This window comes from Macaca mulatta, chromosome 16 (genome assembly GCF_049350105.2).
Source record: "Macaca mulatta isolate MMU2019108-1 chromosome 16, T2T-MMU8v2.0, whole genome shotgun sequence".
Taxonomy (NCBI): Eukaryota; Metazoa; Chordata; class Mammalia; order Primates; family Cercopithecidae; genus Macaca; species Macaca mulatta.
Genome location: NC_133421.1, coordinates 51281214 through 51302741, shown reverse-complemented (window position 1 = coordinate 51302741; position 21528 = coordinate 51281214). Strand labels below are relative to the sequence as shown.

Sequence of the window (21528 nt, the reverse complement as noted above, 5' to 3'; positions counted from 1 at the left end):
CAAGCCTGGGTGACAGAGTGAGACCCTGTCTCAAAAATAAATAAATAAATAAAAAGTTTCCTTCCTCCTACCATTTATTTTTTAAAAAATCATATAGATTAATAGGGGGGCAGAGGTGAGCAGATCACCTGAGGTCAGGAGTTCGAGACCAGCCTGGCCAATATGGCAAAACCCTGTCTCTACTAAAAATACAAAAATAAGCTGGTGTCTCACGCCTGTAATCTCAGCTACTCAAGAGGCCGTGGCATGAGAATTGCTTGAACCCTCAAGACAGAGGTTGCAGCAAGCAGAAATCATGCCTAGGTGACAGAGCAAAACTCAATCTAAAAAAAAAATCATATAAATTAAAATTTCAAATGTTGAAGGAATGGGTCGTTAGAAAATAAAATAAAAAAATAAAAAAGATTCACATGTAGATCTAAACCATATGTAGAAATAATACAAATGAAAAATCCATTTATAATTTTGTATAGACCTTCTAAACATGTTACCAAAGTCAGAATACAAAAATTGAATACTTTAGATTTGGCCTAGTTTTGAAGGACCTGTTTTGAAGCACTTTGGGAGGCCAAGGTGGGTGGATCACTTGAGGTCAGGAGTTCAAGACTAGACTAGCCAACACGGCAAAACCATGTCTCTACTAAAAATACAAAAATTAGCCAGGCGTGGTGGCAGGCGCCTGTAATCCCAGCTACTTGGGAGGCTGGGCAGGAGAATCGCTTGAGCCTGGGAGGCGGAGATTGCAGTGAGCCGAGATTGCACCACTGCACTCCAGCCTGGGCAACAGAGCAAGATTCGGTGTCAAAAAAAAAAAAAAAAAAAAGGAATTTCAGATTTGACAGATAAATAGTTAATTAGGTGAAGGAGGGAGAGGTAATATTATAGACATCTGCAAACACTGTTGAGGGATGAGGCCTAGCATACACAAGGAACTAAGAAAAGGGCAAAGTAGCAGGAGTATAGGAAGCAAATGGGAGAGAGGAAAAGGAAGAAGCTAAAGAGGAAAAACAGGGGCCAAAACATGCAAGGCTTTTTTTAAGCCTTATTAGGAAATTTGGTCTTTATCCTAAGAGCAAAATAAGATGCGGTGCAGTGCCTCATGCCTGTAATCCCAGCACTTTGGGAGGCTGAGGTGGGTGGATCACCTGAGGTCAGGAGTTCAAGATCAGGCTGACCAACATGGGGAAACACTGTCTCTACTAAAAAATATATAAAAATTAGCTGGGTGTGGTGGTGTGCACCTGTAATCCCAGCTACTCAGTAGGCTGAGGCAGGACAATCACTTGAACCTGGGAGGTCGAGGTTGCAGTGAGCTGAGGTCACACCACTGCACTCCTGCCTGGGCGACAGGGCAAGACTCCGTCTCAAAAAAAAAAAAAAAAAAAGAGCAAAATAAGGAGTGACATAACTGAAATGTACTGTAAAAAGATCATGCCAGGACGACCATGGTGTCTTGCACCTGTAATCCCAGAACTTTGGGAGGCTGAGGCAGAAGGATGACTTGTAAAACCAGTCTGGGCAATACCTTGTCTTTACAAAAAATTTTAAAAATTAGCTAGGCACAGTGGCATGTGCCTGTTAGTCTCAGCTTCTTAGGAGGCAAAGGCAGAAGTACCTCTTCCTTGAGCCCAGGAGTTAAAGGTTGCAATGAGATATGATCATGCCACTGCACTCCATGACTGGAGTGCAGTGAACATGCAGAGTGAAAGGTAAGGAGGTGTCAAGGATGATTCTAGGTTTATGGTTTATGCAGATGGAAGGATGGATATGTGGTTCATGGAGGCAGGAAATGCAGGAAGAGGGCAAGGTTCTGGGAGTGGGGTGAAGATAATGAGTTAGATTTAAGATAGGCTGAGTTGGAGGAGACTTTGAATTGTCCGGTAGGCAATTAGATTTTTGTATCTAGAGGACAGAGGGTCAGGGCTAGAAATACAAATTTGAGAGTCACTGCCATGCCCAGGTTATGGAGGATGTGCTTGCAAAAGAAACAGAAAAGCCCAACATGTAGAAAAGAAATCAGAAGTGTGGCATTACAAAAGCCAACTAAGAAGAATGTTTCAAGGAGTCTATGGACAACAAATACATATTGTGCTTCTATTATGTATAAGGTCTTGTAAAATTGATACTGCTACTATATATGGCTGAGGCCTTAAAGAAGGAAGCTTTATCATAACCACCTCTAAAGCTATGCCTTGATTCAGAGGTTTTTTTTTTTTTTTCCCCCTCAGTCTGAACAACATTCACTTCTTTCTCCTATTCCCAAATCCACTTGAACAAGAAAGGTTACCTTTTCTTTTGAGATGCAGTCTCGCTTAATCACCCAGACTAGAGTGCAGTGGCGGAATTTCAGCTCACAGCAACCTCCATCTCTGGGGTTCAAGAGATTCTCCTGCCTTAACCTCCTGAGTAGCTGGGATTACAGACGCCCGCCACCACACCTGTAGGGAGCTGAAGGTCCGTGGGATGTGACCAACTCAGCATTCCACTGGAGGCTCTATGATCAAACAGCAAACTGTTAATCATGAATGCAGGATGTGAACAAACTCATGACTGCTCCTGCTGACAGAAGATTTGCTGGAAGCAATCACTCCCTGGCACTGAGGTTATCTACTGTAACATCTAGAGAATACGTCTTGCAAGCCTACTCTGGACTGAGCAGCTGACCCCTTCTTCCACCCGCCTTCTCACTATCTCTTTTACCTAATAAATACAGAGGGCTGTGTAAAGCTCAGGGCCCTTGTCCACTACAGGCAAGGTGCCCCCTGACCCCTTCTTCCAAATATACTCTTTTGTCTCTTGTCTTTTATTCCCACGTTCGCCCTCCTTTATTCAGCCCATAGGTCCGTGTGGGTTACATAGTGGTGCCCTGATCAGCGACACAATCAGGTGCTCTACACAGACCCGCCTAAGTTTTGTATTTTCAGTACAGACACGGTTTCACCATGTTGGCCAGGCTGGTCTTGAACTTCTGACCTCAAGTGATCCACCCACCTAAGCCTCCCAAAACGCTGGGATTACAGACGTGTGCCACTGCATCCGGCCGTGGTTACCATTTTTTAAAGTTCTATGTTCTTAGGCTAAAAAAAAAATAAACTTCTCCCCAGCTATAACAAAAGTATTCATATTATTCCTCTCCTACATCTCCAGAAACAGCCCAGTCAACCTGAAAATGTCTTGTTATTGGAATACTCTGGCAGGTTAACTATAGATATTAGCAGCAATAGCTCCTTCCTACCCTTAGAATTACATCAAGATAGCTACACAAGTCAGAAATGCAACATGCCAGAAATAATAAAGATCCTGATAGATTATAAGCTCCACGAGGGCAGAGAATCTGTCCTGTTTACCCTGTCATCTGGCACAAAACTAGCAATTAATAAGTATTTAATCTTGTTTTAGTGATCCAATCTTCAGAGTGCTAATCCTGAATGGAGACCCCAGTCATAGGACTACTGTGGATCAAGTCAAAGAAAATAAAATATATAAAAGTACTCTACTTCGGCACTTTTACAATTGTAGACTTTGTTTTGTTCTGTTTTTGAGACTGAGTTTTCCTCTTGCTGCCCAGGCTGGAGTACAGTGCCGTGATATCAGCTCACTGCGATCTCTGCCTCTCATGTTCCAGTGATTCTCCTGCCTCAGCCTTCCGAATAGCTGGGATTACAGGCACCCTTCACCACCCTCAGTTAACCTTGTGTTTTTAGTACACATGGGGTTTTACCACATCGCCCAGGCTGGTCTTGAACTCCTGACCTCAAGTGATCTGCCGGCCTCAGCCTCTTAAAGTACTGGGATTATAGGTGTGGGCCACTGTGTCTGGCCTAATTGTAAACATTTTTAAAAAACATCTTAGCATTAGCATTCTGCTGAGCTAGGTATTCTATAAGGATTTATTCCAACTGAATATGCGCATTAGAATACTGTAAAAACTGAGAAACAGACTCAGATTATGTACCTTTTTTTTGTGATAAGTACTGTATATGTGTTAATTTAATCTTGACCAAACCCCAGGAAATAATACTTTCTACTTGCAGTTGAGGAGACTGAGTAACTTGCTGAAGGTCACATGGTTGGTAACTTCCAAACACGTGATACAAATCCAAATCTGTATGACTCCGCAGCCCATGCTGGTTTGCCCATAGGAATGTCTCTCAAATTTTTTTGAGGTAACCTCAAGTTGCAAGAAAAACCAAAACATATTCCCAGGGGGGTTTGGGAGATTACTGAAGTATCCAGTTTAAGCCTGATGTGTCTCTAAGCTCATACTTTTCTCTTAAATTTTATTTTTTTTCATTTTTTATTTATTTATTTATTTTTGAGACGGAGTCTAGCTCTGTCGCCCAGACTGGAGTGTGGTGGCGCAATCTCAGCTTACTGCAACCTCCGCCTCCCGGGTTCAAGCGATTCTCCTGCCTCAACCTCCCGAGTAGCTGGGACTACAGGCACATGCTACCACACCCAGCTAATTTTTTATATTTTTTAGTAGAGATGGGGTTTCACTGTGTTAGCCAGGATGGTCTCGATCTCCCGACCTCGTGATCCACCCACCTCGGCCTCCCAAAGTGCTGGGATTACAGGCGTGAGCTACTGCACCCGGCTTAAATTTTATTTTTATATTTGCATTTTACCCCCACATTTATTTATATATGTATATTTTATTTATTTTTTTTGAGATGGAGTCTCGCTCTGTCACCCAGGCTGGAGTGCAGTGGCGTGATCTCGACTCACTGCAAGCTCTGCCTCCCAGGTTCACGCCATTCTCCTGCCTCAGCCTCCCAAATAGCTGGGACCACAGGTGCCCACCACCACGCCAAGCTAATTTTTTGTATTTTTAGTAGAGATGGGGTTTCACCGTGTTAGCCAGGATGGTATCAATCTCCTGACTTCGTGATCCACCCACCTCAACCTCCCAAAGTGCTGAGATTACAGGCGTGAGCCACTGTGCCTGGCCAATTTATTTATTTTTAGAAGGACTCTCTCTCTGTTGCCAGGCTGGAGTGCAGTGGCCCGATCTCAGCTAACTGCAACCTCCACCTCCCGGGTTCAAGCTATTCTCCTGCCTCAGCCTCCTGAGTAGCTGGGACTACAGGCACGCGTCAGCTAATTTCTGTGTTTTTAGTAGACAAACGGTTTTACTATGTTGGCCAGGATGGTCTTGATCTCTTGACCTCATGATCCACCCACCTCAGCCTCCCAAAGTGCTAGGATTACAGGAGTGAGCCACCGTGCCCGGCCTACCCCACATTTTATTAATGTTTATTTTCTTTTTCAAAATTTTTAATGATTTATCCATACTACACAGACGTAATGTTTGCTTAATATAAACCATTTCAAATGACTTACCAGGTAAATCATTTAACTCTTCCCTCCCTGAAATATTTTTTTGAGAAAAGTGATAATATAAGAAGGTGCACCTTCCATATTTATCCCATAGCTTTGTTTAGTTCCTAGTGCCTGGCTTCAAAAACCTGGATCCCAGTTTGAAAGCATGACTACAAAGCAAATTGCATTAAAGACCTCTTAAGAATGATGATGAAAATTATTATTATAGGCAAGGGCCAGAAGATTTTTGTTTTTTTGAGACTGAGTCTCACTCTATCACCCAGGCTGGAGTGCAGTGGCGCGATCTAGGCTCACTGCAAGCTCCGCCTCCTGGGTTCAGGCCATTCTCCTGCCTCAGCCTCCCAAGTAGCTGGGACTACCAGTGCCCGCCACCATGCCCGGCTAATTTTTTCTATTTTTAGTAGAGATGGGGTTTCACCATGTTAGCCAGGATGGTCTTGATCTCCTGACCTTATGATCCGCAAAAGATATTAACAGCACTTAATTGTATAGCTATAGAGTTGAGTGTGTTTTTGTTTTGTTTTGTTTTTGAGATGGAATCTCACTGTCACCCAGATTGGAGTGGAGTTATGCGATCTCAGCTCACTGCAACCTCGGCCTCCCAGGCTCAATCAGTTCTCCCACCTCAGCCTCCCAAGTAGCTGGGACTAGAGGCATGCACCACCATGCTGGCTAATTTTTGTATTTTTTATAGAGATGGGGTTTTGCTCTGTTGCTCAGGCTCATCTCAAACTCCTGAGATCAAGCGATCTGCCCTCCTAGGCCTCCCAATGTGCTTGGATTCCAGGCTTAAGCCACTGTGCCAGGCCAGAGTAGTTCTGAACTTTCCACTGTCAATGAAAGAAATTCTAAACACGACCGATTCCACTGAGTTTGACCAAACTAACTGAAGACTTATTGTTGAATGTGGTAATACCATTTTTTTCTTTACCCGAGAATCTGGGTGGTTTATAAGCATAAGCGTGAATTCTCCCTGAGGATAGTATTTATGTGCTGAGTGCTCAAATATAGACCATATTAGAAGTTAAGCAATGGGTTGAGTGGCCAACCAGATTTTGGTCAGTCCTACAAGACTTACTCTGACCTACCAAATGGGGTATAAATGCTTCTTGTATTCTCCCCACCAGTAGGGACTCAAAATTTTAATAGATCAGGGTAGTAAAACGGATGCTAGGTTTGAATCTTGGCTTTAAGAAAACCGTGCTGAGGTGTTTTGTTTGTTTGAGAGAGGGTCTCACTCCGTCACCCAGGCTGGAGTGCAGTGGTGCGATCACGGCTCACTCCCAGGCCGAAGGGATCCTCCCACCTCAGACCCCTGAGTAGCTGGGACCACCAGTACATGCTAGCATGCCTGGCTAATTTTTTGTACTTTTGGTAGAGACGGTGTTTAGCCATGTTGTTGAGGCTGGTCTCAAACTCATGAACTCAAGGTGATCCACCCGCCTCGACCTCCCAAAGTTCTGGGATTACAGGCATGAGCCACTGCGCCCGGCCAGCTTTCTTTCATCAGAATTGATATCAAACTATATGCTGAGCTTCTATGTCCTTATCTTCCTTTTGGCATGGCTATGCCCATTTGAAATGTGTGGGATTTGCTAAAGTGCTCAACATACGTTGTTTCCTTTTTTAGATGTAAGTATGTAGAGGACTCTGATTTGCAATATTTAGAAAGTTTCTCTAAGCTAGGAAGAAAAGTCAAGACTAAGAATCATTGCCAACAGGGCCGGGCACGGTGGCTCACGCCTGTACTCCCAGCACTTTGGGAGGTCGAGGCAGGCGGATCACGAGGTCAGGAGTTCAAGATCAGCCTGGCCAACATGGTGAAACCTCTTCTCTAATAATAATACAAAAATTATCCGGGCATGGTGGCATGCACCTGTAATCCCAGGTACTCGAAAGGCTGAGGCAGGAGACTCACTTGAACCCGGGGGGCAAAAGTTGCAGTGAGTTGAGACAGCGCCACTGCACTCCAGCATGGGCAACACAGTGAGACTCTGTCTCAAAAAAAAAAAAAAAAAAAAAAAAAAAAAATCTTCGCCAATAGGTAGGAAATAAGTTACCCCCTGCTAAATAAGTTACACTCACTGAGACAAGGAAAGATCTCATAAACCACCTTCTAAACTGCTTCCTTTCCTCCCCAAAGTTCTGTAATTTAGAAGTGGCCACTACCACGGTTTGAACGCCCCTTCCCAACTCTGTACCACAAATGGAGCTCTTGTGTAGCCCAGCCCCTCCCTCTCAGGACCCCAGACCTACTAATAGGGACGTTAGTTGCTTACTTTTCCAGATACTGCTTAAGTTAGGCAGGCCATGAAGAAATAACGGTCTCAGAAACCCCCATGCTAGACATTCGACTCCCGGGTAGGTGTGGGTGGGTGCGCGGAATGGGAAGCGATCCCTCCCAACGGCCGTTGGGGGCTGGCCCACAATCCCTCGCGAGAGCGGGAAAAGCAATGGCGCGGGGGGGGGTGAGGGCGCGGGGGGGTGAGGGCACGGGGGGGGAGGGCGCGGGGGGGGAGGGCGCGGGGGGGCGGGGGTCACAAAAGGGGGACGGTCAGCGGGAAGAGCCAAGAGACTGCAACTCTACAATGAAGACGCAGATTACTCCTAATTCCCTGAGCTTTTCACACCAAAATAATGGAAACTGGCCAGTGTGTGCTCGTTACACTCACTACTCCCACTCGAGATCATTCCTATTAGTAACTCTGAGGCTTCACCTAACAGGCCACAGTGGAGGCAAGGAAATGTTGTGTGGAGAACCCACTGGGCCTGGCTGTCCATCCTATGGTCTCCGTCCATCGTTTTACAGTCAGGGTGTACATTTGATGGGGAATCTCTAAATGGGACTTTGGGGAATCATAACGGAATAGTGCACAAGTGTGAAAATTTACAAGCCTGCGCAGAGCTGCAAGGCCCAGAGCCGCGTGCAGCGAGGCCACAAAGCCGGCCCCTTCCGCTTTACGTCTGACGTCACGCCGCACGCCCTTCTGAGGGCGTGCGCAGTTTGGCTGCTCCGGGGTTGGTCCCTGAGCTCGCGCGACTGTGCGGCAAGACGTTTGGCTTTGAAATGCAGCGGGATTTGGTGAGTTTCCCGCTGTCTCCAGCGGTGCGGGTGAAGCTGGTGTCTGCGGGTTTCCAGACTGCTGAGGAACTCCTAGAGGTGAAACCCTCCGAGCTTAGCAAAGGTAACGACTCTTGATGGCAAGCTGAGGCACACCGGCCGCCGTCAGCGCCGCCTCAGTCTTCGCTCTCTCGTCTCGGGCTTCAGCCCAGTCTCTGTTAGATTCTGCTGCCTCCCACGTCCGCGTTTACAACGTGAAACAGCTACTTGACTCCACTTACAAGTTGTCTGAATGGTTAGGAGAACTGTGGTCGTGAAAACATTTACTAATTGCGTTTCCTCTGGCAATGCCTGCTGAATGCTTTGAAGATTGTCTCATTTAACCCTCAACCTGCTTACGTAGATTATTTTATTCAGTATATGTATTTTATTCAGTATATGGATGAGAGAACTGGTATCTTGCGGAGGTTAGGTAACTGTTCATGCTAAGTGGGTTAGGAAATGGTGGAGTCAGAATTGGTTGTCTAATTTTTGCTGTTCCAAGATCCAAGGGGTAAGGGTTAAATTTCAGAAATGCAGGATTTGTGTAGGACTAGAGACACTAAGAATGGGAAAGGGAGTAGAATGCCCGGAATCTTGAGGAAGCGGTAATATTCTCCTTTTGCGTAATTCACTGAAACACCCAAAACCTCATATTCCAGAGCACTGCAGATGGGAACCACTGCATCCCGAGGTATACAAATATGAAGCTGGCGTGGTCACTCGTGCACGTTACACTATGACATGTCCAGACCTGTGCTATTCACTGAAGAAGATGGAACAGAATTTTAAATTACTGCCCTTAATGGTGGAAAATACGGAGGTTTCGATTCACCTCTAAAGAATAAGTCTTGTAGACCCAATCTTAACTGTTTTTTTGTTTTTTTTTTTTTTTTTTTGAGATGGAGTCTCGCTCTGTCGCCCAGGCTGGAGTGCAGTGGCGCGATCTCGGCTCACTGCAAGCTCCGCCTCCCGGGTTCACGCCATTCTCCTGCCTCAGCCTCCCGAGTAGCTGGGACTACAGGCGCCCACAACCGCGCCCGGCTAATTTTTTGTATTTTTAGTAGAGACGGGGTTTCACCGTGGTCTCGATCTCCTGACCTTGTGATCCGCCCGCCTCGGCCTCCCAAAGTGCTGGGATTACAGGCGTGAGCCACCGCGCCCGGCCAATCTTAACTGTTTAAGCCATACCGCACGCAGACTGTGTCCCCCAAAATTTGATGGGCTCTTTTTTCTTCAAGTTGGTTTTTCAAAGAAGAAATATGAGACTCTGAATAATAATAATCACTAACAACTGTTGACCATTTTAGACAGCCTTGATATTCTACCAAGCTTTTTACATGTATCGTCTCATTCCCATTTTATAGAAGAAAAAAATCTGAGCAAAAAAGAAAAAGTGAAGTAACTTGCCCAAAGTCACGCAGTAAGTGGTGCCAGGATTTACAAACCCAGGCAATCTGATTCCAGCATTCAGGCTCTTGAACTGGATAGGATTTTCATTTCCTAAATGCTCTCATCACCATTGTCTTTTATTAGCCCCGTATTTATGGCTCATATTCTTACCAGATCAAGCACTGATAAACTGATACGTGATGTCATCCTCACCATTATTTCTTTACCAGCTTGTTTTGTAATTGCCATATTCTCTTCTCAGGCCATACTGTCAGATGGGTGAAATTGTGTAGTCGAGGACGCATAAATGTATTCTTTAAAATGCTTATGCATTGGATATTCTCATTAGTTTGGAGTGATACATGAATTTTTTACATCAGTTATTTCCATGAAAAGTTTTTATTATAAATAATATATGCATATTTGCTTCTTAAAGTTGTACCTTGTTGTAGGCAGTTAAAAAATCTGTTTTCATTCTCATCTGAAAAATAATTTGTATACCTTATGAGAGCAAGATAATTATGGCTTCATAAGACCAAAAGAGATAGTAAAAGTGTGGTAATAGTGAGTACATTTTTATTTCTGCTTCCTGAGACACTTGTAGGTACTCAGAAATGCTTTAGTTGAATTGTTTCTGAGGTAATAGGTAATTCTTTATGTGATGACTAAGGCAACAAATGCCTTTATTAAGCTGAATATTTTTTTTTTTTTTTTTGAACCGAAGTCTCACACTGTCATCCAGGCTGGAGTGCAATGGTGCGATCTCTGCTCACTGTAACCTCCACCTTCTGGGTTCAAGCAATTGTCCTGCCTCAGCCTCCCAAGTAGCTGGGATTATAATGCATGCCACCACACCTGGCTAATTTTTGTATGTTTAGTAGAGACGGGGTTTCACTATGTTGGCCAGGCTGGTCTTGAACTCCTGACCTCAGGTGATCCAGCTGACTCAGCCTCCTAAAGTACTGGGATTATAGGAATGAGCCACTGTGTCCGGCCAAACTGAAAAATTAAATGTTGATAGAATGTTGCATTTTTATGTTTCTCTACTCCTAGCATCACTCTTGTCTAAAAATTAAAATTAATGAAGACAAGCCATTATCATGTTACACTTTTAAATCTCTGAAATTAGGGTTCTTTTTTTCTTATTTTACTTTCAGAAGTTGGGATATCTAAAGCGGAAGCCTTAGAAACTCTGCAGATTATCAGAAGAGAAAGTCTCACAAATAAACCAAGATATGCTGGTACATCTGAGTCAGGCAAGAAGTGTACAGCACTGGAACTTCTTGAGCAGGAGCATACCCAGGGCTTCATAATTACCTTCTGTTCAGCACTAGATGATATTCTTGGGGGTGGAGTACCCTTAATGAAAACAACAGAAATTTGTGGTGCACCAGGTGTTGGAAAAACACAATTATGGTAAAATAAAGTGTTCTCCTTTTAAGGGTGGGTTTAATAACATATTATGAAAGCAGTATTTTGTACTGTTGGTTTACAGTCAGGAAACCAAATAAGGTATATATGTGCTGTTAATTTTAAGTGTATATGTGCATTAAACAAAAATTAACTTACTATTTGTGTTACTTCAGTATCCCTTCTTGATAAATTGATGCAATTATTTTGATGTGAAAAAATGTTTCTTTTGCAAATTGTAGTGCAGTCTTAAGGTTAAACGGTAAGTTTCTGCTTTATTCATTCCTGAGACGATATTTGAAAGTCAGATGTTTGAAAGTAGATTTATGAGGCCGGGCGCGGTGGCTCACGCCTGTAATCCCAGCACTTTGGGAGGCCGAGACGGGCGGATCACGAGGTCAGGAGATCGAGACCATCCTGGCTGACACGGTGAAACCCCGTCTCTACTAAAAAATACAAAAAACTAGCCGGGCGAGGTGGCGGGCGCCTGTAGTCCCAGCTACTGGGGAGGCTGAGGCAGGAGAATTGCGTGAACCCGGGAGGCGGAGCCTGCAGTGAGCTGAGATCCGGCCACTGCACTCCAGCCTGGGCGGCAGAGCGAGACTCCGTCTCAAAAAAAAAAAAAAAAAAAAAAGAAAGTAGATTTATGGCTGGGGTAGTGGCTCATGCCTATAATCCCAGCACTTTGGGAGGCTGAGGCAGGAAGATCACTTGAGTCCAGGAGTCTGAGGCCCGTCTGGGCAGCATAGTGAGACCTCGACTCTACTAAAAATGAAAAATTAGCCAAGAGTGGTGTGCCTGTGATCTTAGCTACTTGGGAGGCTGAGGCAGGAGGATTGCTTGAGCTGGGGAGGTCGAAACTGCAGTGAGCCTTGATCACATCACTGTCTGGGCAGCAGAGTGAGACCCTATCTCCAAAAAAAAAAAAAAGAGGCTGAGGGTGGTGGCTCACACCTGTAATCCCAGCACTTTGGGAGGCTGAGGCGGGCGGATCACCTGAGATCAGGAGTTCGAGACCAGCCTGGCCAACATGGCAAAACCCCGTCTCTACTAAAAATACAAAAAATTAGCCAGGCATGGTGGTGCACACCTGTAGTCTCAGCTGCTCGGGAGGCTGAGGCAGGAGAATTGCTTGAACCTAGGAGGCAGAGGTTGCAGTGAGCTGAGATCATGCCACTGTACTCCAACTTGGGTGACAGAGCAAGACTCTGTAAGTAGATTTATGTATAATAAGGAGCTCCATTTTGAGAGGCCTGGAAATAATTAAAATATCCTTAATCGGCCAGGCGTGGTGGCTCATGCCTGTAATCCCAGCACTTTGGGAGGCCGAGACAGGTGGATCACGAGGTCAGGAGATCGAGACCATCCTGGCTAACACGGTGAAACCCTGTCTCTACTAAAAAATACAAAAAATTAGCCGGACGTGGTGGCGGGCACCTGTAGTCCCAGCTACTTGGGAGGCTGAGGCAGGAGAATGGCATGAACCTAAGAGGTGGAGCTTGCAGTGAGCCGGGATCACACCACTGAACTCCAGCCTGGGCAACAGAGCGAGACTGCGTCTAAAAAAATAATAATAATAAAAATAAATAAAATAAAATGTCCTTAATCTTGGTTTTATAGGCATGCTGTCCCCCAATCCAGTTGATTCACATATGGTCGATTGGTTCACATTATATCTGGAGTCATGAAGAGTTAGACATTTCTGTTGCCTTGGGGAACATATTTGCATTTATAAAACTTTAGTGGTACCTAACTTGTTATTATCTAGAGTTTCAAAAACACTGCCTTAGATCATGATGATGATTTGGTTATTTGTCATCTTTTTATTGACAGTATGCAATTGGCAGTAGATGTGCAGATACCAGAATGTTTTGGAGGAGTGGCAGGTGAAGCAGTTTTTATTGATACAGAGGGAAGTTTTATGGTTGATAGAGTGGTAGACCTTGCTACTGCCTGCATTCAGCACCTTCAGCTTATAGCAGAAAAACACAAGGGAGAGGGTAAGTTAGCAAATGATCCTCTTTTTTTCTGTATTAGTAAAAGCAATTTGCATTTGTGCCCATCTCAGACCTCAGCAACAGACCATTTGGATGTGAAGCCTAATGACTTGACCATGAACTAGTGTTAAACTCTTTTACTACTGTTGCAAAATGAGAAATGCCACAGCCTGGACTGGCTTTTTTTTCTTCCCCTTTTATGGCCCTCACTACTTCTTGTAGGAGCTTTGGGACAAAACCTATGTATGTATTTCAGTCATCATACTGCATCTTATCAGGTGTAATTTAATGGTTTTGGACACCTTAATATAAGCAGCTGTTGTTAAAAGCGTTTCAATGTATAATAGCTTCCATATTGGTTTTCCAAAAACCAAAGTAGCTTTGAAAACCACGTCTGAGGCCAGGTGCAGTGGCTTATGCCTATAATCCCAGGACTTTGGGAGGCTGAGGCGGGTGACTCACCTGAGGTCAGGAGTTCGAGACCAGCCTGGCCAACACGATGAAATTCTGTCTGTACTAAAAATACCAAAGTTAGCCAGGTGTGGTGGCACATGCCTGTAATCTCAGCTACTCAGGAGGCTGAGGCGGGAGAATCACTTGAACTCGGGAGTCGGAGGTTGCAGTGAGCCCAGATTGCGCCACTGCACTCCAGCCTAGGCAGCAGTGAGACTACTCTGTCTCTTAAAAAAAGAAAAAAAAAAAAAACCACGTCTGAAATGTTTGAATTGTTAAGCAGATTGACTTGGGGGCTTTGATTATATAGCTGATTTCATAACTGCACTAATTGTTAAAGTGTTTGGGAGGTGTTTTTTGGTGCTTGTTATGTGTGGGAAAAGAAACAGAGATCAGCCTCTTACTGTGTCTATATAGAAAGAAGTAGGCATAAGAGACTCCATTTTGTTCTGTATTTGAGATGCTGTTAATCTGTGACCCTACCCCCAACCTTGTCCGTGCAAGAGACATGTGCTGTGGTGACTCAAGGTTTAATGGATTTTGGGCTGTGCAGGATGTGTCTTTGTTAAACAAGTGCCTGAAGGCAGCTTGCTGGTTAAAAGTCATCACCATTCTCTTAATTTCGACTACCCAGGGACCTCTGCTTGGAAAGCTAGGTATTGTCCAAGGTTTCTCCCCATGTGATAGGCTGAAACAATGCTGCTAAAAGGTTTATGGAGATGTTTGCATATGCATCTCAAGGCACAGCATTTTCCTTTAAACTTATTCATGTCACAGAGATTTTTGTTCATATGTCTACTGCTGATTTCCTCCCTACAATGATCCTATTGTCCAGCCACTCCCTTATCTTTAAGATGGTAAAGATAATTATCAACAAATACTAAGGGAACTCAGAGACCGGTGCTGGCGTGGGTCCTCTGTAAGCTGAGCGCCGGTCCCCTGGGCCCACTTTTTCTTTCTCTATACTTTGTCTCTGTGTCTCATTTCTTTTCTCAAGTCTCTCATTCCACCTAACGAGAAACACCCACAGGTGTGAAGGGGCAGGCCACCCCTTCAGTTATGTGAAAATAAAGTGACTGTAAAACAATTTTTTGTTGTTTTTTGAGACGAAGTTTCACTCTTGCTGCCCAGGCTGGAGTGCAGTGGCACAATCTCAGCTCACCGCAACCTCCACCTCCCAGGTTCAAGGGATTCTCCTGCCTCAGCCTCCTGAGAAGCTGGGATTACAGGCATGTGCCACCATGCCCAGCTAATTTTGTATTTTTAGTAGAGACAGAGTTTCTCCATGTTGATCAGGCTGGTCTCGAACTCCTGATCTCAGGTGATCCTCTCGCCTCAGCCTCCCAAAGTGCTGGGATTACGGGCGTGAGCCACTGCACCCGGCCAGTCTTTTTTTTCTTTTTCAAGGCAGAGTCTTGCTCTGTCGCCCAGTTTAGAGTGCAGTGGCATGCTCTCGGTTCACTGCAACCTCCACCTTCCAGGTTCAAGCGATTCTCCTGCCTTAGCCTCTTCCTGAGTAGCTGGGATTACAGGTATGTGTCACCAAGGCCAGCTAGTTTTTTTTTTTTTTTTTTTTGAGACAAAGTCTCGCTCTGTCGCCCAGGCTGGAGCGTAGTGGCGCAATCTTGGCTGACTGCAGGCTCCACTTCCTGGGTTCACGCTATTCTCCTGCATCAGCCTCCCAAGTAGCTGGTACTACAGGCACCCACCACCACGCTTGGCTAATTTTTTTTGTATTTTTAGGAGAGACAGAGTTTCACCACGTTAGCTAGGATGGTCTTGATCTCCTGACCTTGTGATCTGCCTGCCAAAGTGCTGGAATTACAGGCATGAGCCACCACACCCGGCCACGCCCAGCTAATTTTTATATTTTTTGTAGAGACAGGGTTTCACCATGTAGGCAAGTCAGGTCTTGAACTCCTGACCTCAGGTGATCTGCCCACCTTGGCCTCCCAAAGTGCTGGGATTACAGGCGTGAGCCACTGTGCCCAGCCTAAAACAATTTTTGAAAGGTAATTTGTAGGCCGGGTGCAGTGTCTCATTCCTGTAAACCCAACACTTTGGGAGGCCTAGGTGGGCGGATCACCTGAAGTCAGGAGCCATGGTGAAACCCCATCTCTACTAAAAATACAAACAATTAGCTGGGCATGGTGGTGAGTGCCTATAATCCCGACTACTCAGGAGTCTGAGGCAGGAAAATCGCTTGAACCCAGGAGGTGGAAGTTGCAGTGAGCCGAGATGGCGTCACTGCACTCCATTCTGGGCGACCAAAGTGAAACTCCTTCTCAAAAGAAAAGAAAGGAAATTTATATTCAAGTTCTTACCCTTTCAATTACTTATAAATTAAATGGCTTACGGAGTGACTGTTTTCTTTTTTATTTATTTATTTTGAGATGGAGTCGCGCTCTATTACCCAGGCTGGAGTGCAGTGGCACAATCTCGGCTCACTGCAACTTCTGCCTACTGGGTTCAAGCAATTCTGCCTCAGCCTCCTGAGTAGCTGGGACTACGGGCGTGTGCCACAATGCCTGGCTAATTTTTTGTGTTTTTAGTAGAGGTGGGGTTTCGCCATGCTGACCAGGCTGGTCTCAAACTCCTGACCTCATGATCTGCCTGCCTTAGCCTCCCAAAGTGCTGGGATTACAGGCGTGAGCTACGGGTTTTCTTTTTCTTTGTTTTATTTATTTTTTGGATGTGCGGTCTTTATTCTTTCCTCTAGAAGTTTAAAAAAAAATGCTTTTCGTAAGATTTCCTTTAAATGAGTGTAATCAGCTGGATTTTTTTTTTTTTAATGAAGGTACTAAGTGTCCCATTTTGCTGATGACCGGCATGCTTACTGAAAGCCCTTTGGGCCCTAGCAGAATATGCTACCCCAAAATAAGCCACTTTGGCATAAGGATTATTTTGAGCTGAAGGCAATTGAGAAGAAACAGATAAATCTGTCTACCCTTCCTAAATACAGGATATAAATGTACAGAAGAGTCCCATCTTCCCTCTCTTACCAGGAAGACAAAAGTTAATCACCGCAGACAACTTTTGACCGTTATCAGCGTACATAACAAATTTTACTAGCTATCTTTTATCTCCAATTAGTTTCAATATTTGCTGCCTTTAGAGACTCATGGTTCTTTTCCTTTGTCTTGTTACTTCTCTAAAAATTTATTGTACCTTCGGGAAGATAAGCTCAAATTTTTTTTTTTTTTGAGATGGAATCTGGCTCTGCTGCCCAGGCTGGAGTGCAGTGGCGCAATCTTGACTTGCTGCAACCTTCACCTCCCAGGTTCAAGTGATTCTCCTGACTCAGCCTCCCAAGTAGCTGGGAGCTGCAAATACAGGCGCATGCCACCATACCTGGCTAATTTTTGTATTTTTAGTAGAGACAGAGTTTCATCATGTTGGCCAGACTCGTCTCAAACTTCTGACCTCAAGTGATCCTCCTACCTTGGCTTCCCTAAGTGCTTGGATTATGGGTGTGAACACCTGTGCCCGGCCCCAAATCTAACCAAACTTTTGAGTTACTAATCTCTGGACTTCCCTGTGTTGTTACATGCACTATGCATGATTAAAAAACTGTTTTTCTCTTGTTAATCCATCTTTTGTCAGTCCGATTTACAGGGCTCCAGCCAAGAAACCTAAGAGGGTGGCAGGAAAAAAATTTTTCTTCCCCTATACCTTAAAGCTACTCATGCCACTATGTGTGTTTGTATTAGTGTCTTAAAACCTTACCGTAAATAGAGTAGGTATAGCACTGGGATGTAAAGTTTTAATTTTTATTTATTTATTTACTTATTTATTTTTTAAGACAGAGTCTCACTCTGTTGCCCAGGCTGGAATGCAGTGGCGCAATCTCAGTTCACTGCAAGCTCCGCCTCACGGGTTCACGCCATTCTCCTGCCTTAGCCTCCCGAGTAACTGGGACTACAGGTGCCTGCCACCATGCCTGGCTAATTTTTTGTATTTTTAGTAGAGATGGGGTTTCACCGTGTTAGGCAGAATGGTCTCGATCTCTTGACCTCGTGATCCACCTGCCTTGGCCTCCCAAAGTGCTGGATTACAGGCGTGAACCACCACACTTGGCCTAAAGTTTTTAAATGATTGATATGAGATTGATTAAGTTGGCATTGTTTTGGTGAAAATTTGACTCTTGTTACGTGTATATTTGCAATAGGAAATATTTTCTTTTTTTTTTTTTTTTTTTTTTTTTGAGACGGAGTCTCACTCTGTAGCCCAGGCTGGAGTGCAGTGGCCGGATCTCAGCTCACTGCAAGCTCCGCCTCCCGGGTTCACGCCATTCTCCGGCCTCAGCCTCCCAAGTAGCTGGGACTACAGGCGCCCGCCACCTCGCCCGGCTAGTTTTTTGTATTTCTTAGTAGAGACGGGGTTTCACCGTGTTAGCCAGGATGGTCTCGATCTCCTGACCTCGTGATCCACCCGTCTCGGCCTCCCAAAGTGCTGGGATTACAGGCTTGAGCCACCGTGCCCGGCCGGAAATATTTTCGATTCTAAAATACAGCTTCTTGTTTTTTGAGAGTTAAAATTTAAGTACATTTTATTTTTAATATTTTACTTTTTTTGAAATGGTCTCACTTTGTCACCCAGGCCGAAATGCAGTGGCATGATCACAATTCACTGCAGCTTTGACCTCCCTGGGCTCAGATGATCCTCTGACTTTAGCCCCCTAAGTAGCTGGGGCTACAGGTGGGCACCACCATGCCTAGCTACTTTTTTTTGCATTTTTTATAGAGACGGAATTTTGCCATGTTGCCCAGACTGGTCTTGAATTCATGGGCTCAAGAGATCTGCCTGCCTTGGCATCCTAAAGTGTTAGAATTACAGGCATGTTTCACCGTGTAGAGACGGGGTTTCACCGTGCCTGGCTAAGTACATTTTAAAATGCAGTAACTGGCCGGGCACGGTGGCTCATGCCTGCAATCCCAGCACTTTGGGAGGTCGAGGCAGGCAGATCACGAGATCAGGAGGTGGAGACCATCCTGGCTAACACAGTGAAACCCCGTCTCTACTAAAAATACAAAAAATTAGCTGGGCGTGGTGGCTGGTGCCTGTAGTCCCAGCTGCTTGGGAGGCTGAGGCAGGAGAATAGCATGAACCCGGGAGGCAGAGCTTGCAGTGAGCTGAGATTGTGTCACTGCACTCTAGCCTGGGGGATAGAGGGAGACTCTGTCTCAAAAAAAAAGAAAAAAGATAAGAGAAAATGCAGTAACTCTATTGGTTTTTCTCTGAAATAGATGTAAAACCAAACTGTTTTGTTTGTTTGTTTTTCTTTTTTTCTGAGACAGAGTCTTGTTCTGTCGCCCAGGCTGGAGTGCAATGGTGAGATCTTGACTCACTACAACCTCCGTCTCCTGGGTTCAAGCAAGTCTCCTGCCTCAGCCTCCTGAGTAGCTGAGATTACAGGTGTGCACCACCACACCAGGCTAATTTTTATATTTTTAGTAGAGATGGAGTTTCACCATGTTGACTAGGCTGGTCTTGAACTCCTGACCTAGTGATCCACCCACCCAGCCTCCCAAAGTGCTGTGATTACAGGTGTGAGCCACTGCTCCCGGCCTCAAACTGTTTGTTTTAAACATCAAAGCTAAGAAAGATTTTATATAATTGTTGCTATTAAATATCAAATTGTACTACAGCATTCAAGAGAAAAAATGCTTCATTTGAACATTTTTTCCTAACTTTTCTTTTTCTTTTTTTTGAGACGGAGTTTCATTCTGTCACCCAGGTTGGAGTACAGCGTGGCTATCACAGCTTACTGCAGCCTTGACCTCCCAGGCTCAAGCGATCCTCTCACCTTAACCTCCTGAGTAGCTATGACCACAGTTGCACACTACCACACCTGACTAATTTTTGTATTTTTTGCAGAGATGGGATTTTGCCATGTTGTCCAGGCTGCCATTAACTCTTAATTTGTAGTCCTATAGAAAAAAACAAGAAAGAGAAACTTCCATTATGTTACTTCTGTTCAATGAAGCCAGTGACTAGAAATATGAAAAGGCAGGCATTAAAATACTGGTTATATATGTTTATAAATAATTTTACATTGCCTAATAGGAAACAGTGGAAAATGTGAAAGTAAAAGATCAGGTTGGGTGTGGTGGCTCATGCCTGTAATCCCAGCACTTTGGGAAGCTGAAGTGGCTCTGATCACTTGAGGTCAGGAGTTCAAGACCAGCCTGGCCAACATGGTGAAACCCCGTCTCTACTAAAAATACAAAAATTATCTAGGTGTGGTGGGGAGTGGCTATAATCCCAGCTACTCAAGAGGCTGAGGCAGGACAATCGCTTGAGCCCAAGAGGCAGAGGTTGCAGTGTGCTGAGATCATGTCACTGCACTCCAGCCTGGGCAACAGAGTAAGACTTTATCTGGAAAAAAAAAAAAAAATTCAAGGGGCTGGACACAGTGCTTTATGCCTGTAATTCCAGTGCTTTGGGAGGCTAGGGCAGGAGGATCCCTTGAGCCTAGGAATTCAAGGTTGTGGTGAGCTATGATTGTGCCACTGTGCTCTAACCTGGGCGTCAGAGTGAGACCTTACCTCTAAACAAATTAAGAGAGAGATCAGAAATTGTGAACTGATAGTTTATGGTAATTTTGCTACAGTTTGTCATCTTTCTGTTAAAGAATTTTGTTATACAAATGAGAACATTTTGTTATTAAAAAGTATTGTTTTCTTACAATTGCCAGCACATCCAAACAGGTAAAACTAATTAAGATTGTTTTGTTGTTTCAGAACACCGAAAAGCTTTGGAGGATTTCACTCTTGATAATATTCTTTCCCATATTTATTATTTTCGCTGTCGTGACTACACAGAGTTACTGGCACAAGTTTATCTTCTTCCAGATTTCCTTTCAGAACACTCAAAGGTATGAGTCAGACTACTGAAATGTAACTAAACAACAGTTTTTTGAGGTGTTTGATAAGCATGAAAAAATAACCAGTACAATAGCATAAAATCAAAGTCAAAGCCAATTGAGAAGACCTCTTCCTTCCTTGACCTACAATTTATTTATATTTATATTTGTTTTGTGTATGTATATGTATATGTATATATAGTTTATGCCCAGAGTAAGACATTGAAATAATATAGAAGTTTCATTTCCAGTAATAGTGGAATAGCTCCTGTCAAACCATATTGTATAGAAAAGTATGAAATGAAGAATAAAAACTTCCTTCTGCTACTGTTTTCTAGTGCCTCCCCCCAAAGTTGATCACTATTGGCCAGGTGCAGTGGCTCATATTTGTAATCCCAGCACTTAGGGAGGCCACGGTGGGAGGATCACTTGAGCCCAGTAGTTCAAAACCAGCCTGGGCAACATAGTAAGACATTGTCTTTACCAAAAAAAAATTAACTGTGTGTGGTGTAGCTGTAGTCTCAGCTACCAAGGGCTGGGTGGAGCAGGGCTGAGGTGGGAGGATTGCTTGAGCCCAGCAGTTCAAGGCTACATTGAGCTACCATGCCATCATGTATCACCTTTTTTTTTTTTTGGTAGAAATGGAGTCAACTCCTAGGGTTAAGCGATTCTCCCACCTCGGCCTCCCAAAGTGCTGGGATTACAGGCATGAGCCACTGTGCCTGGCCCTTTAATTTTGATAAACATTGTCAGTGACAAAGATTGTCTTTGACTGAACTTGGCCCCATCCTGTCTTTGGCCTACCCAGCCCAGTCTTAGCAAAGAAACCTGCTAAGCTTCATAGAGAATCTCTCACATTTGATAGTCTGAGCACCTTTGATATCTGATCACGTTCCTCATTCCCCACCTTTGATATTTAAATCCTTGGCCTGCCTTTATTTTGTTTGTTTATTTTTTTTGATTTGATG

At 44.3% G+C, this 21528-nt stretch overlaps 3 protein-coding genes across 5 annotated transcripts in view; 1 reads left to right on the top strand and 2 right to left on the bottom strand.

Annotated features, from left to right (window-relative positions):
- The window catches only part of IGBP1C (IGBP1 family member C), a 32116-nt gene extending 24387 nt beyond the window's left edge, over positions 1-7729 (bottom strand). The window contains exon 1 of the mRNA XM_077970908.1: positions 7623-7729. The gene's annotated coding sequence lies outside the window, so the exon portion shown is untranslated. The remainder of the gene's footprint in view (positions 1-7622) is intronic.
- Positions 1-7782, bottom strand: part of TEX14 (testis expressed 14, intercellular bridge forming factor) — a 138437-nt gene extending 130655 nt beyond the window's left edge. For all 3 annotated transcript variants that reach the window (XM_077970850.1, XM_077970851.1, XM_077970852.1), the window contains exon 1: positions 7623-7782. The gene's annotated coding sequence lies outside the window, so the exon portion shown is untranslated. The remainder of the gene's footprint in view (positions 1-7622) is intronic.
- A 556-nt stretch (positions 7783-8338) lies between these two features.
- RAD51C (RAD51 paralog C) overlaps positions 8339-21528 on the top strand; it is a 43141-nt gene continuing 29951 nt past the window's right edge. Inside the window, exons 1-4 of the mRNA XM_001104781.5 lie at positions 8339-8528; positions 10993-11251; positions 13079-13245; positions 20439-20572. Coding sequence (XP_001104781.4) covers positions 8411-8528; positions 10993-11251; positions 13079-13245; positions 20439-20572 — 678 coding nt within the window. The 5' untranslated portion in view covers positions 8339-8410. The remainder of the gene's footprint in view (positions 8529-10992; positions 11252-13078; positions 13246-20438; positions 20573-21528) is intronic.